At 42.4% G+C, this 15,889-nt stretch overlaps 3 protein-coding genes across 4 annotated transcripts; 1 reads left to right on the plus strand and 2 right to left on the minus strand.

Annotated features, from left to right (window-relative positions):
- Positions 1 to 738: 738 nt before the first annotated feature.
- LOC129738670 (mRNA cap guanine-N7 methyltransferase) lies at positions 739 to 2,608 on the minus strand. The gene is made up of 3 exons (XM_055729923.1): positions 2,516 to 2,608; positions 920 to 2,105; positions 739 to 854 (listed from the first exon to the last, which is right to left on the minus strand). The coding sequence occupies exons 2-3, from the start codon at positions 2,046 to 2,048 to the stop codon at positions 781 to 783; spliced, it is 1,203 nt and encodes a 400-aa protein (XP_055585898.1). The 5' UTR covers positions 2,049 to 2,105; positions 2,516 to 2,608; the 3' UTR covers positions 739 to 780.
- A 4,114-nt stretch (positions 2,609 to 6,722) lies between these two features.
- LOC129738671 (uncharacterized protein C18orf19 homolog A) lies at positions 6,723 to 8,113 on the plus strand. 2 transcript variants are annotated; one of them, XM_055729925.1, is made up of 3 exons: positions 6,723 to 6,872; positions 6,927 to 7,609; positions 7,671 to 8,113. In XM_055729925.1, exons 2-3 carry the CDS (start codon positions 7,009 to 7,011, stop codon positions 7,895 to 7,897), a joined length of 828 nt encoding a protein of 275 aa, XP_055585900.1. In that variant the 5' UTR covers positions 6,723 to 6,872; positions 6,927 to 7,008; the 3' UTR covers positions 7,898 to 8,113. The 2 variants fall into 2 exon arrangements, with proteins under 2 accessions (XP_055585900.1, XP_055585901.1); XM_055729926.1 differs by having other exon boundaries at positions 6,927 to 7,625; positions 7,704 to 7,897.
- A 155-nt stretch (positions 8,114 to 8,268) lies between these two features.
- Positions 8,269 to 10,897, minus strand: LOC129738672 (glycerol kinase-like). Its single transcript, XM_055729927.1, has 5 exons — positions 10,510 to 10,897; positions 9,765 to 10,445; positions 8,880 to 9,696; positions 8,716 to 8,817; positions 8,269 to 8,658 (listed from the first exon to the last, which is right to left on the minus strand). The coding sequence occupies exons 1-5, from the start codon at positions 10,585 to 10,587 to the stop codon at positions 8,543 to 8,545; spliced, it is 1,794 nt and encodes a 597-aa protein (XP_055585902.1). The 5' UTR covers positions 10,588 to 10,897; the 3' UTR covers positions 8,269 to 8,542.
- Between the last annotated feature and the right edge of the window lie 4,992 nt (positions 10,898 to 15,889).

Genomic DNA, 15,889 nt, shown 5'->3' on the forward strand with positions numbered 1-15,889 from the left:
TTGTATCTTTTTCGAATTCGATTTGGAACTCATGATATTTACGGCTTATGTTCTTTCTTTCTTTCTTTGATACCTCATGTTTCTCTAATACTTTCCATCACCTTCGGAAAAAAAATATAGCTCAAATGAGCTGCGATCGTGATTCAGGAATTTTCTGAACCTACGTTTCTTTCCTGAAGTATATCTTGGAGTCAGGACGACAATGTGAAATTTCGCAAGTCACAAAACTTAATCAATTCGACATAAAAAACAATACGCTCAATTTGACTCAAACACAAGATCAAGCTTTCATTTCGAAGTTTGCTTCTGAATTATGTTGAAATTAAATTTAGAAAAAGAGTATTCTTTGAAATCTAATTAATTTCAAAACAAATCAATGATTTTTGGAAGGTGTTGCAAACATACCGGATCAGCTCATTTATGATAAAAATAAATAAGTCTACGTCATCAACAAAAAAACCCTTTTTGAATTTGATAAAATTTTTAAATTGTTATCTATTTACTAGTGAAAGGTTTTAGACAATTAAAGAATTCTTTTCTCATTAATTGTTTAACATTAAATGATTCATCATGAGTTATGATAGTAAAACAAACTGATTCACATGTGTATTGTAAGAATTTATGGAACATAATTTCGAGCTGACGAAAATAAAAGTATGTTATGAACTATCTTTGTTATGTTCGATTATTACTTGCAGAAAAAGTTGAAACTAAACATGCAAACTGCATCGTAACACATGGTTTTGATAGCGTTTATTTTTATTCTAAAAAAATCTTCACTCAGTCGTACACCGGCTCTCCATTTTTGTTCCAGCTAGTGGCCACTTTTTGAAATGCAAAATAAATATACAACGCTAAAAAAGGAAAGATTATGTTAAAAAAAGTTCTATTCATGCATAACTCAGGCAAACAAACTTACTGCTAACTTCCCAATCCGATTTAGATAAAGTCCCAATAGGTCCCCGTCTGCTGGTGCGCTGATCGACGAACTCATGAGCATGCTGATACTCGTTTTTATTTTGCTGCCGATCATAGTCATCCCGGGAGTTTCCGGGAAACGTTTCTAAGCCCTGCATTTGTCTCATTAACGTTTTACAGGATCCTACTTTTTCAAACTCGTCGAAAACTTCGCCGAAACGTTTGCATTCAATCAACTTCAGGCCGTGTTTTCGCGCCAGCTTGACAAGCGTTGGGAAGTGTACCAAAAACTCCGGACAGTCGACTACCCCGTCGAGTTGAAAGTTGTACTTGGCCCCGAACAACGGTGGGTGTTCCGTGTCGCACAGAAACGTTATTTTATATCTATCGTTACCGAAGCTGTCGCTTCCAGCTTGTCGTTGTCGTTTCATGATTTCGTACGCATCAGGAATAGTTCCAATAAAGTATCCGTCCGTTTTCAGACATTCAGCTGCATTTTTAAGCATGAACTTTGCCTGTTTCAGTGATTCGAAACAATAATGAAATGCAAACTGGCAACTTACCAGATTTAAATCGATTGATGGATCCTTGTATTTTTCCCTCAATCGCTGTAGAGTAGCATCGGCTGCAAAGAATTCTGCGGTGAACAGTTTGCTGTTATCCGGTCTCTGGCGCATAGCTTGATAGCGTTCCTCGCATTGCTGCACACTTATTTCCGCAATGTCCGTACAGATCAGGTGCGTTATGTTTCCATTGGCCCACTTGAGTAGATCGCCTCCTTTTCCACAGCACATGTCCATCACTCGAAGTGGACTGCCCCAGCGAAGTTTGTCACGAATCTGATTCACATACTTGCTGATCAAGACGCTTTTAATCCAGTTATTGAAATTTCTCATGTAAAATATCTTGGTTCTGTACCGTGCCCCACGACCTAGTTCCTTCAACTGATTGTAGTGCGATGCTACGACGGTCGTGTGATTATCCGCTCGAGGAACATCAGCCGATTCCTCATCGTCACTATGCTTACGCTTTAGGCTGCTAGGTTGACCATGTTCTTCCTGCTCGCCAGAGTCGCTATCAGTGGACGCTTGTCGTGGTTCGCATTCTGAGATTGTTTCTTGGTCTGACATTTTCTTTCTCGAAGTATGAACTGCTACCTCTGAATGGAATCAAAAATGCGGTCAAACCTAGATTAAACAGGGATGCAAATAATTAGAAACTACAGTAACCTTTATTTAATTTTAAAGATTTTGTTGTTTCGATTAAGTACGTATGTCTTCATTTTTATATACGAAAATGGTATCATCGCATTCTTTTTTAATTTGAAATGGCTCACACCTTCAGGATTTAATTCGTAGAGCTATATTATTTTAGGTAGATTTTTTGATCTCATTTGTTTACAAAATGTACACATGAGAGCTCCGCTCCGGTATTTTTGACAAATTTGTTCGCCGATTCCAAATAAAATTTAATTACAAACCGGGGTGTGGAACACATAATATTTAATATATTTTTAAAACCTTATTATTCCGTAAATCAAATCCATTGAAACAAAACTCTTTCACCGTAGGTTATTCGCAAAATTTAATCAACTTACCTAACGAAAACGTAAAATCGTCTTCATTCACAAATGCGTGGCCGAAAACTGACTTTTGAAGCTTTTGGACCATCATCGTGCAGAGGTGCCAGGTGTCCTGATAAATCAGGATTTGTCCTAATTTTCGAGAGATCGTCCTGATTTTTTAAATGGTCCTGAATCGTCAAGATTTTGGAAAATGATCTTTAAAATGGTCTAAACTGTACTGATTTTCAAAAAATATCTAAATTAAAATTACATTTACTGTTAAATCATCAGGATATCGAACAAAATTTGTTCTTTAATCATTAATAAAATAGTTTAACCGATACTGAAAAATCCTGATTTTTTTTTTCATGGTGTCTTGATTTTTGACAAAACCACCTGGCATCCTTGGTCATCACACTTCACCTTCACGGAAAATAATAAAAAGATAAAATTTACCCCGATAGCAAGGTGAACGCTCGTGAAAGCCAAAAAGCTAACTTCTATGTCTCTTCGAGGTGACAGAGCTTCGAGGTCTATTCCACGCCATCCTCATATAATTCCGGAAAAGCCGGACTTGACTGAATTGCCAAACGGAGAAGGGCATGATTCAGTGGCCATTATGGCGCAGAAGAACGCGAAGCCGAATTGCCACGAGCCTGGCGAAGAAAGGAATCACCTCAATAATTTTTTTAAACACGATAAAAATTACCTTTTTGCTACTTACTTACTTACTTAATGATCCCGCGCCGATCCTCCGGTGCATAGGGCCGTGGTAAAAGACCTCCACTGTTGACGATCCGGAGCCAGCGTCTTCACCTGGTCCCAGTCAAGATTCTCGTCGACAGTTCGGATTTCAGCAGCTAGGCTTCGCCGCCACGAGTTTCTGGGTCTGCCTCTTCTTCGATGACCTTCTGGATTCCAATCTAGCGCCTCTCTGCAAATCTCGTTTTCATCTCTTCGCAGCGTGTGCCCAATCCATCTCCACTTACGTTCCCGAATCTCGATTTCTAGCGCCCTTTGATGACACCGGCGATGTAGTTCCTCATTCGAGATCCAGTTGCCAGGCCACCAAGCGCGGATGATATTCCGCAGGCAGCGGTTTACAAATACTTGCAGTTTTCGCGTCGTTACCGCATATGTGCACCAAGCTTCGCACCCGTACAGCAATACGGATTTGACGTTTGAGTTGAAGATTCGGATTTTTGTTCGTAGAGAGATCTGGCGTGACCGCCAGATGTTTAGGAGACTCGCAAACGCAAATCGGGCCTTTCTGATCCGTGTTTCGATGTCTTTTCTGGTACCACCATCAGGCGTAATCTGGCTACCAAGATACTGGAAGCACTCCACTTTCTCAACTTGTTGCCCAGCTACCATGAAACTGGAGGGATTTCCTGTGTTGATCTCCATCGACTTGGTCTTTCCGACATTGACTTTGAGACCTGCTGCCTTGGAACTTTCGGTGAGGTCGTCGAGTTTGCTCTGCATATCTGGTTGTGTTTGGGCGAGCAAAACAATATCGTCAGCCAGGTCAAGGTCGTTCAATTGCTCCATTGTTGAAGGATTCCACGGCAATCCTCGGTTCGGTGCACAGTCAATCGATCCAATCAGAATCTCATCCATTACGATTAGAAAAAGTAGCGGTGATAGAATACATCCTTGTCTCACTCCAGCAGTTACCGGGATTGGTTCGGACAAGACACCGTCGTGCAAGACCTTGCACGAAAATGCCTCATACGGTGCTTCGATGAGATGGACTAGTTTCTCTGGGACCCCTCGTCGCCTTAGAGCCGCCCAGATGTTTTCATGGTTAAGTCGGTCGAATGCTTTTTCGAAATCAACGAACACCAGCAGAAGAGAGTCCTGGAATTCGTTGATTTGTTCCAGTATGATTCGTAGCGTTGTGATGTGGTCCACACATGATCGTCGAGATCGAAATCCAGCTTGTTGCCGTCGGAGTGTAGCGTCTATTTTCTCCTGGATCCTGTTCAGAATCACTTTGCAGAGTACTTTGAGGGTTGTACAGATCAACGTTATGCCTCGCCAGTTACCGCACTCTGTCAGGTCTCCTTTCTTCGGGACCTTTACGAGGATACCCTGTATCCAGTCGGCCGGGAATGTTGCAGTATCCCAGATGTCAGCGAAAAGACGGTGCAACATTTGTGCTGATAGGGCAGGGTCGGCTTTCAGCATTTCAGCAGGGATGCAATCGATCCCAGGTGCTTTGTTGGATTTCATGTTTTTGATTGCCGCTTCTATTTCAGCCAGCGAAGGCGCTTCCGAGTTGACGCCATTTATGCGACTTACTGTTGGCGCTTCGAGCTGCAGATTCTGTTGGCCATCGCTATTCGTGACTCGGAAGAGTTGTTCGAAGTGTTCAGTCCATCGTTTGAGCTGATCTGTTCGATCGGTCAATAACTGACCTGCTCGGTCTTTTAGCGGCATTCTTGCATTGGTCCTTGCACCACTGAGGCGGCGAGAAATGTCATAAAGTAATCGGATATCTCCATTGGCGGCGGCTCTTTCTCCCTCTTCGGCTAGGGAGTTTGTCCAGGCTCTCTTGTCTCGTTTACAAGCTCGTTTAACTGCCTTTTCCAGCTCCGCATATCGTAAGCGGGCGGCTGCTTTGGCTGACCCGGTACATGCCTGCTCAATTCCGACTTTCGCCTTTCTCCGATCATCGACCATCCTCCAAGTTTCATCCGACATCCATTCACTTCTTCTTCCACAAACTTTACCGAGAGTACCATGGCTCGTCGTGATAAAGGCATTCTTGATTCCACACCACTGTTCTTCGACTGTTCCGTCTGTCGGCAGCTCCGAGGCTCGGGATTCTAGCTGTTCAACGTATGCCCTTTTCACCTCTGGATTCTCCAACCGGCGGACGTCGTATCTACACCCGACTTTCTCCTCGCACCGTTGGACACGTGCAACTCTCAGTCGTATCTCGCCAAGGACGAGGTGATGGTCAGATGCAATGTCTGCGCTTCGTTTGTTGCGGACATCAAGAAGGCTCCTTCTCCACTTTCGGCTGATGCAGATGTGGTCAATTTGATTTTCTGTTCGGCCATCTCGGGATACCCAAGTGACTTTATGTGCTGGTCGATGGGGGAAGAGCGATCCACCGATCACCATGTTGTTGTTGCCACAAAATTCTACAAACAGCTCTCCGTTTTCGCTCATCTGTCCTAGGCCATGGCGCCCCATGATGCGCTCAAGGTCTCGATTGTCGGAGCCAATCTTTGCGTTGAAGTCGCCCAAATGGATTTGAATGTCACCCTTCGGAATTTTCTCTACCACGCTGTTCAGTTGACTATAAAACTGCTCTTTCTCCTGCAAGTCGGCAACGTCAGTTGGCGCATAACACTGGACCATTGTAAGGTTTCTAACCCGTGTTCTAAATCTGGCTACGATTATTCTTTCGTTTATCGGTTCCCATCTAATGAGGGCCGCGTAGGCCTGCGGGCTTAACAGGAAACCAACTCCTCGTTCCCGAGTAGCATGTTCTCCTCGTATGCCAGAGTAAAGCAGGACTTGCCCGGATTGTGTCTTGTGTTCTCCAGTATTAGGCCAACGGACTTCGCTCAGTCCCAGAATTTCAAGCTTGAGGCGGCTAGCCTCTCTAGCAAGTTGAGCCAGCTTGCCTTGTTGAGCAAGGGTTAAAACATTCCAAGTTCCAATTCGTGTCCGTGTTTTCATGCTAAAAGTCGTCGCCAAAGTTCCAGGTCGGTCATTTCTTTCGGATTCCGTAACAATTTATGAATCGGGAGCAGTAGGTTGTTAGCCTAAAGTCCCTATCCCGCGATGGGGCTGCCATCTTGGACTTAGCTGGCGGGAGCCGCATTTCATAAATTCAGCCGCTTGCTGCAAGACAGACGCTGTTTGAGCCGCCCCTGACCTGGAGAACAGACGCTCGGTTGTTGTTGCACGCCGCCCCTGACCTGGGGAACAAACGCGTGCGGCCACCTTCTCAGTCTGCATGCGACCAAAGCATCCACCGGGGTTGGGTACCCGATCTCCGCTTAGGTTACTCGCACCCCAGCCGGCACCGCGGGGAGGTAGAGATAGGAGTTGTGAATAAGAGGTGATATGACCTTTTTGCTAGGTGAATTGAAAAAAGGCAAAATTTACCTTATTGCTAGGTGAATGAAAAAAAGGTAAAAATTTACCTCGAAAGAGGGGTAGAAAAAAATCACCTCGCTTCTCGGTAAATTTTACCTTTTTTTTATTTTCCGTGTTTGGACAGGAGAGGGAACGGAATGTGAAAGTTTTTGGTACCTATTTGTTGCGACAAAAACTAATTTTGAGGCTGAAAGTGTCAACAAAACGTGTTACATCGAAAACAATCATCAGCCGTTCTGAGCATAAATTCATTCTACGACTTATTGAACTGGTAAGCAATCTGTATTTTCCCGATATTTTCATAACGTTAACTTAAATTTTGTAGACCATGGTTCATCGATAGAAAAAAGCCAGAAAACTTGTATACCTAGTAGCTTACGCAAGGAACATCAAGTCGAAATAAAAAAATGTCTCTGTTGTTAAATCTACCTCGATTGGGTGCGTCTGCTAAGCGAGGCCTATTGAAGTGGCCTTTGGGAAATCGATTTTCAACACAGCTCATCAATGTTAATAGTTTCGCTGGGCTGGCCAGCGTCGAGCAATCGTACAGTTGCTACAAGTGGAACGAACAGAGCGGAAATGGCAGAGTGCTAAAACGATTTCCAGCTCTTCAACAGTATCAGCTCAGGAACATTGTCCGGCAGTCTATTCTCCAGCAACAGGTGCAAAAGCAACCGTCTGAACAACAGCAAACCGGTAATGACAGCGGAAGTGCATATCCGCCACCGGTTTGTGAGCCGGAAAATTTGGGTCTGTTCGCTCGATTTAAAAAGATGGCCAAGGAGTATTGGTACGTTTTGATCCCGGTCCATTGTTTGACGTCCGTGTTCTGGTTCGGCGGTTTTTACTATGCATCGAAGAGTGGTGTTGATGTCATTGCAGTGCTCGAATCGATGGGAGTTTCTCCGAAACTGATCGATCCGGTGCGCGACTCCAGCTTGGGTCATATTGCGGTAGCCTATTTGCTTTATAAGATCGCGACACCAGCACGTTACACTATTACTTTGGGTGAGGCGGAAATCTGGTATGTCAGAATAAATTTTGAAAATAATTGAATTTCTATTATTAGGTGGTACCACCGTTTCAATCAAGTATCTTGTAGCTCTGGGTTACATAAAACCGATGCCTTCAAAGGCTCAGCTGGTGCAGATGTACAAGGATAAGAAGGAAGATTTTCAGGAGAAGATGGCTGAGAAGAAGCAAACACTCCAGGACAAAAAACAAGAGCTTTCCGATAGGCAAAAATGTTTGATGGATGATATCAAGAAAAAAAGACGGTTAACTAATGAAAAGTAGCACTTTCGCAAGATTTTGGAGGATAGCGTTGACCAGTGTCCTTGATTTTCTAGTGCGTTTTGGGTGTACGTTGCGTACAAATATCTATTTACACGTTTCCAGTATCAGTAATGTCCATACGAATAAAAAGTGTTACTCTATTCGACAAGCCCCTAGACATTACTGGAGAGCTAAGCTTTTTTGTTCTATAGATCAATAAATTTGTTTTTTATATTGCAGTTGCAATATTCACCAATAAATAATAATTATTGTTTCATTGTTTGTCAAAACATAAATTTAAAAGCGATATGAAAATGATCAAAATAATATCTTTTTTTTTTCTTCATAGCAAGGATGTTTCTCAACTTCTTTCAAGGTCACCGGAATTTTGCAACAACTTCCAACATTTATTGTATCTGTTCTTATTATTCAACGATGGCATTATATGAAATGTGAACAATATCTATTTGCTCTACACCATCCTTTGCGTTGAGAATGGATCTGGAACATTTTTAAAGCAACACGCGAAAGTATTGTTTTTCAGCGAGAAATATTCTCTACAGTAAAATAATTGCTTAAAGAAAAAAAAACCTACTTAAATGTGTATTATGGTATTCGTATTTGTTATTCGTCATAAAAGATATTTCGAATTGTTTCGACATGTGTTCACGGCACTATATTCGCACCATTTTGAGGAAGTATTTGTGCCAGCACTAGTAGCGCAAATGATGAAACCAGATAAACGCTCCCGGGAATGGAACAGCGTACAGAGTATTCGGGATCTAGGAATTGAACGGAACTGACACATAAAAAATATCAAATAAAGTCGACAGACTTACCTCTATCCTCTTGTTGGAATTTAGATAAATCTTCCGATACGGAATCGAAATTGAGGCACCGATCTACAGCGATTTTCCACTTTCGAAATTTCATGTTTCGTTCTGTAAAGAGAAAGAGTAATTGTAAGATAGGTGTTTTGAACGGCTACTGAGGTAGATCTTACGACTAGAATTTAAGACGGCAGCAAAATAATCCACCGGTGGAATGCAGCTAGATCGGAACTCATCGAGGGTAACAATACCAATGGCCAATCCGGCGGCAAGCATGGCACCCAAACATGCGGGAGTAGAGGTTTGTGGGCGTTCGACACTAACGCCACACAAGTCGCTTATCATTTGCATCAGGAAGGATTTTTCGCTCAAATCACCACCAGCCACAAGTTTTGTTATTGGAGGCCACATGGGGCAATCCTTGGCCAGCGATTCTAACACTTCACGTACTTGATAGCAAATTGCCTCAAAGCCAGCGTAGTGAATTTGCTGGGACGTCGTTTGCAGTGAGAGGCCGAAGAGCATTGCACGTGCTTTATGCCTCCAATACGGTGAATAATAACCACTGAAGGCTGGAACTATTATAACTTCGTTATTGGGATTGGAAAGCTTTATCATAGAATCTGCCACAGTGCCAAACGATGAATTCATGGAACAAACAGAGGTCAACAGTGCCGGTTGACCGGCAGTTTCGGCTAGGAAGCTTTGAGAAAGAGAACCATTTCGATGCTGGCTGTCTGTTAGAAGCAAATTTTCGTTCATCCAGCTGAGCGCATTTCCAGCATGGGGAATCATTCCTTCGAGAGCGTAGAAAGTTTCTGCCTTAGAGCCCAATTTGAATGCAACCGTTGATAGCAGACCATGATCGGAATCGATTATCTCTTGTGCCGAATTGAACATGAGACAAGCTCCCTCGTCCAGGTTGCATGTAACCTGACCAGCGTTAAGGCACATCTGGCCGAGAAGTGCGGCTTGTTGATCACCAATGCACTGCCGATGGAATAATTTATTAAACCAATGGAAATATTTTAAAACCATTACTTATTCCAAATACTCACACTTGAAATAGGGATACCAGTTAACGAGCTATGTCCTACGTAGCCGTAGATTTCCGCGCAACTTCTAATATGTGGCAAAATGTGCTGCGGAATATTGAAAAAGCAGCACAGCCTTGAATCCCACTGTAAGGTTTCCAAGTTCATCAGCATAGTTCTAGAAGCGTTAGTGACATCGGTCACATGGACCCCTCCATTCACGCCGCCCGTTAGATTCCATATGATCCAACTGTCCAGTGTACCGAAAGCTAAATGTTCCTTGTTCACTTTATCGTCAACGCAATTGCCCAACATCCACCGGATTTTAACGGCGCTGAAACAATTCGCCAAAGGTAACCCACAGACCGCCTTCAGGTAGTTAATGTTCCCGTTAACGCGTCCCAGAAGGCCATCCAGCACACCGGAAGTACGTGTATCGCACCATCCGATAGCATTACATAACGGTCGACCGCTCGTACGATCCCACAGGACACAGGTTTCGCGTTGATTGCATAAGCCTATGGTTACCAGCGTCAGAGGATCTATGTCCAGAAGCATGAGATTTTGAATAGCCCGTTCTATACATTCCCAACATGCATTCCAAATCTGGCCCGGATCAAACTCGACCCAGCCTGTTTGGGGTGACATTATCTCTAGCTTCTCTTCGTGGCATGTCATCACCTCTGCATTTTTGGCTGCGAATATCTTCAAGTATAAAAAAAATCAATAACATCATCAGTCATAGATAATCCCTGCAATGACTTCTTACCAGAAATTTGCAACTGGAATGGCCCACGTAAAGAACACCTATGAGCGACCCGAACTTACTGCGGGAGGATCCGTTCATGTTACCTGGGGTTTCAAGATTATATCTTGGACCTTCGAGTCGTGCCTGTGTTCTCGAAGATGCCGCACAGCGCCGATAGCGTTTCGTAATGGCTATTCCCGCCTCACAGCTTTTAAGGCGTTTCTGTAAATTTGAGCATCTGAAGAACCATTACGGTTCTTCGGAACGTTTCTTACGAATTTCGAATCGATTATTCCGGGGTACACAAACTAAACAATGATATTTGTGAAAAATTATGCATCGATCGACGCACACGAACATTCGCAAAACGAAGTTCAATTTTCTGCTCCGCGTTGTTGTTACTTTTACAGACTCACGATAGTTTGAACATGCATGGTTTAATAACTGTTTGTTAAGTACTCATTCATGAGTATTTATAGGCCGGTCCCAACAGTATAGTGTGTTCAAAACACCCCGATAGGAAATTTGACAGATGAAAAATTTCGCCGTTCACACATTCACCCTAACCAAGGGGCTGAAAGAGAAGGAAATTTCCGAACTGACATTTCAGTATACCGCACTGACCTTTTGGTACCAAAATGCCATTGAAATCAAAGGGGAACTGACGTTCTGGTTCCAAAAAGTCGGTACGGTCCGTTTGTATGTGATTTGACAGTTGCTTCAGTCCTTTGACCCTAACGAGCCTATAGTAAACAAAGAGACGAAATGTCACGATTGGAATTTTTGGTTTTCTGTCAGTGTCATTCCAATCGAGCAAAACCAAGCAATCTTAAAGGCAGCCCTACAGCAGGGTTGCAAGCTCAATATTTCAAAAGGGAACAGATTGCGCCTCTTTGTTTACTATAGTTTCTTTAATTCACCCTACTATTTAAATCAATGACCATATAAAGTTGTTTTTGACAACTCTTACGCACACTTGCTGAGCGTGTACAGATGAGGCGGGACAATTAACCTCAAAAACTCTCGGACAAAAAACGGGCAGCCGGTCGACACACATGTATGTATGTATGTATGTATGTATGGTTCCCCCATCGGTAGCAAGGTCCTGCCTATGGCTGTGTGGCTTGGCCTTCGAATTTCTTCTAGGGCTTCCACGGTCCGATGGTTCGTCGAAGGAAGGCATCCAACCCTCAGAAACCTACAATGGCCGGCTACCCGTGCCGCTTGCACTAATTTCTTTGGATTATCCCCAGATGCATTACTTCTGAAATTATTGGTATCTAGAAATTTAAGGAATAATATGATTTCGGAAATATTTAGTAGTATAGCAATATGATAAAATAGAATGTTGTTTATAAATATAAAATAATGAATACAAATCAAATAATGAAACAAAAGGAGAAATTTTATTCTTATTTTTAAAAGGATACGGCACAGAAGAGTGAAGACAATTTTTGTCGTTTCACTATCTAACAGTGGCACAAGCCTGTAATACATTAGATATGTGATTTTTTGGATGAACTGAACATGGATTAGTGATAATTTTATTTTCTTTTTTTCCCATTAACATCAATATGTGTGTGTGTGTGTGTGTGTGTGTGTGTGTGTGTGTGTGTGTGTGTGTGTGTGTGTGTGTGTGTGTGTGTGTGTGTGTGTGTGTGTGTGTGTGTGTGTGTGTGTGTGTGTGTGTGTGTGTGTGTGTGTGATCCAACCAACGACCCCCTGAGCTGCCAGGTATGTTATGCAAAAGAATCAATATCAATCAATCTGATTGAAACTGCTCAATTGCGGGTGCTGGTGGTGTCATGGGTCATGTAATTATGATTAGACTTTCGATCTTTTATTGTTGATATGTTCAGCTACTAAAATATATAATTTCCTAATTCTATAAATCTAGCACCCTAACACGTCCAACAAAAGATCAACGTGTATTTAGTATATGGTTTAGCTCAATAATGAATATATATATTATTTATGATGAATATGAATGTTACGGTTTAAATGATAATTCAAATAATTGGTGTTAAAAACTGAATACCGGTTGGAATATCTGAAAGATTAAAAACATTTATATTAATTGTAACACTTTTGCAGAATTGAATAATTCGAAATATTGTATGTAGAGATTGTTCGTATTTTTTTTAATGTACAATTGTAGAGGGCGTTCTAAAATATGCTTTCTGTTGTGTTCTGTTTTGCTAGCCGAGTCCATCTGAAAAACCTAAATCATTATAAAACTATAATAATGTCTTTGAACGGCGTTGTTAATGATGATGGATGAGTAAATCGTAAAATTCTTAAGAAGCGCAAAATATGATGTTAGTATTTTACATACTAGGTTTTTTTGTAATGAGACTATTCTTTAGTATAGAACTTAAATGATTGATATAAATTTGATAGGCAGTGAGACACGAACTGTAAATTTGTAGAACATTCAAGAAACAATAAAAAAAAATAAATAGGTAATCCAAGTTCGGAATTCAGCTGCTGAAATAATCATTAAAATAATATCTCCGACACTTGAGATTCCATCCCAGTAGCTTGGCAAGAGCGGATGTATTTTTGTTTCGCTATTTATCGGGTGCTTTATAGAAAAGTGAACTAAAAGTTGGAAGTTTTCACAAGCAGTTATCCTGCATCATTCGGTCGTCAATTGCCGAATCAGTTCAGCAACGGAAGTGACAAGCTGTGTTTCCCCCGGCAGCGCTGGTGCGCAATCCCCACATCTGGCTGGAACATCAGGCTGCCTTGTCGTCACCATCAGCATCAGGACCATCAGCAGAGGAGTGCAAATTGTTTCCTCCCAATCCAGGTTTGATTACTGTGTGGGCGGTTGTCCGATAGATCCGGTAATAATTGCCGTAATCGGATAACGGAAACATTGCACAAGTCTGAATCTGATTGGTTTTTCTCTCCCGGTGAATCGAGCCATCATCAATCAACCGAGGAAAAATCATTGCCGTCGTCATCGCCAGGGCCGGCTGCGATCAACGGAAGAACACGTGGTTGTGTACCGAAGAAAAAAAACACTCAAGAAAATTAGCTCGTTAAGAAGTGCTTGAAAAAAATTGTAAGTTCTTCTTCATTATTTTTCTCTTTTTCTTTTTACTATCTTTTTCTCTATAATTCGAACATTGTTTGCTTCGTTCATATTTTTAACATTTGACATTCGTGTTCGTGTGAAGAAATATGAACGAAGGCGGGGGGTCAATCCCCTCAACTGAGGATGAGGAGGATAGCGTCTATGAGGATGAGGAGCATTTAGAGGATTCGGTTGTTGCGGGTCCTTCTAATGAATTTCATTCTCCAATGGATGATAATTCTGAGTCATCCTCAGTTGAAAGTAAAGCTACCCGACTCCGAGTCTACACTGATAGCCCTACTTTCTCTGGTCCTTGGGTGGTTTTCATCCGGCCCAAAAAAAATGGAAAGCAATTGAATGTGGTTCAGATCACAAGAGATCTGGCGAGGTGGTCCTCCGTAACCTGCATTAAAAAGGTGCGACCTAACAAATTGCGAGTCGAAGTAGCCAACCGGAAATCCGCAAATGAAATTGCTGTCAGCAATTTCATAAACTTAGAATACCACGTGTACATTCCGTCTCGAGACGTAGAGATCGAGGGCGTGATAACTGAAATGAGTCTGAAGGCCGAGTACGTGAAATCCAACGGCGTTGGTAAGTTCAAAAGCCTCGATTCGGCTTCGGTCGAAATCTTGGATTGCCGCCAACTCAGAACTGCCACCGTCGTAAATGGAGTCAAAGGGTACTCACCTTCAGGTTCATTTCGTGTGACCTTTGCGGGTACCGCTCTCCCTCATTATGTCTTGATTGACGGAATATTGAGGCTGCCTGTGCGACTTTTTGTTCCTCGTCCAATGGATTGCAAAAATTGCAATAAGTTGGGACACACTGCGTCGCACTGCTGTAACAAGCCACGGTGTCCCAAATGCGGGGAGAATCATGGGGATGGAGCGTGCTCAGCAATAGAGCAGAAATGTGTCTATTGCGGGGGCTCACCCCATGACATCTCCTCGTGCGAGGAATATAAGAGTCGCTGGGATAGCCAAAAGCGCTCTTTGAAGGAACGGTCAAAACGGTCGTATGCCGCCATATTGAAGGGCGCAGCGCCCCCGATCCAATCTCATTCGAGTAACATTTTTTCTGCGCTGTCAGTTGACAATGTAGAATCAGATGCTACCGACGAAGATCATCCGGTCATTTTTGTAGCTAACTCGCGAAAACGCTCAAAACCAGCACCAAAGACTCCCAAAATTCCAACAAAAATTCCAACATTTTGTTCCTCAATTGGTGTTAAGCAAAAACCGACATCTATAGTAAAAGAAAAACAAGTCCCTCCCGGGTTCCGTATTAATATGCCACCACAGAATACACCAGATATTGCGGGAACTTCTAAGTCTGCCTCTCCTAACGTAATCTTGCCAGAATCAACTTCTCATTCTGGAATTTTCAAATTATCTGACATTTTAAATGGGATCTTCACATTTTTAAACGTCTCGGAATCGATAAGAAACATTGTTACCTCTATGCTTCCGATATTAAAGACATTTTTAATGCAATTGATGCAAACTTGGCCCCTTCTTTCAGTGTTTATCTCTCTCGATGGCTAATTCAGGCCGAGAGGTCGGAGATATCACTGTGTTACAGTGGAATTGTCGTAGTCTTATCCCTAAACTGGATCCGTTCAAATTTCTTCTTCATGAAACTAGTTGCGATATTTTTGCCCTTTCTGAAACATGGCTTTCTTCCGAATCAAACATCTCCTTCCACGATTTTAACATTATCCGTCTGGATCGCAACGATTCTTATGGAGGGGTGCTTTTGGGGATCAATAAGCGCCACTCCTTTTTTAGAATCCACCTCCCTTTATCAGGAGGAATTGAAGCTGTTGCATGTCATATAACTATAAGGGGTAAGGACTTATGCGTTGTCAGTTTGTACTGGCCTCATAGAGTTGCAGTTGATCGAAGCCACCTAGAGGACCTGTGCTCAGTGCTTCCTGAGCCAAGGTTGATCCTGGGTGACTTCAATTCACATGGAACTGTCTGGGGAGAACAAACTGACGATAGTCGTTCTACTCTTATTTATGATATTTGTGACAGTTTCAATTTAACAATTTTGAACACGGGTGAAAAAACACGGGTACCTAAACCTCCTGCAAGACAAAGTGCAATTGACCTCTCCCTCTGCTCAAACTCACTATCATTGGATTGCCAGTGGAAGGTAATTCCTGATCCCAATGGTAGTGATCATTTGCCAATCAAAATTACAATCACCAATGGGGTCAGCAATTCAAATTCAGCAAATATGGCATATGACCTAACAAGACACATCGACTGGAAAAAGTACTCGGACGCAGTTATCTCAACCATCAATTCTGTG

The sequence above is a fragment of the Uranotaenia lowii genome, chromosome 1 (genome assembly GCF_029784155.1).
Source record: "Uranotaenia lowii strain MFRU-FL chromosome 1, ASM2978415v1, whole genome shotgun sequence".
NCBI lineage: Eukaryota > Metazoa > Arthropoda > Insecta > Diptera > Culicidae > Uranotaenia > Uranotaenia lowii.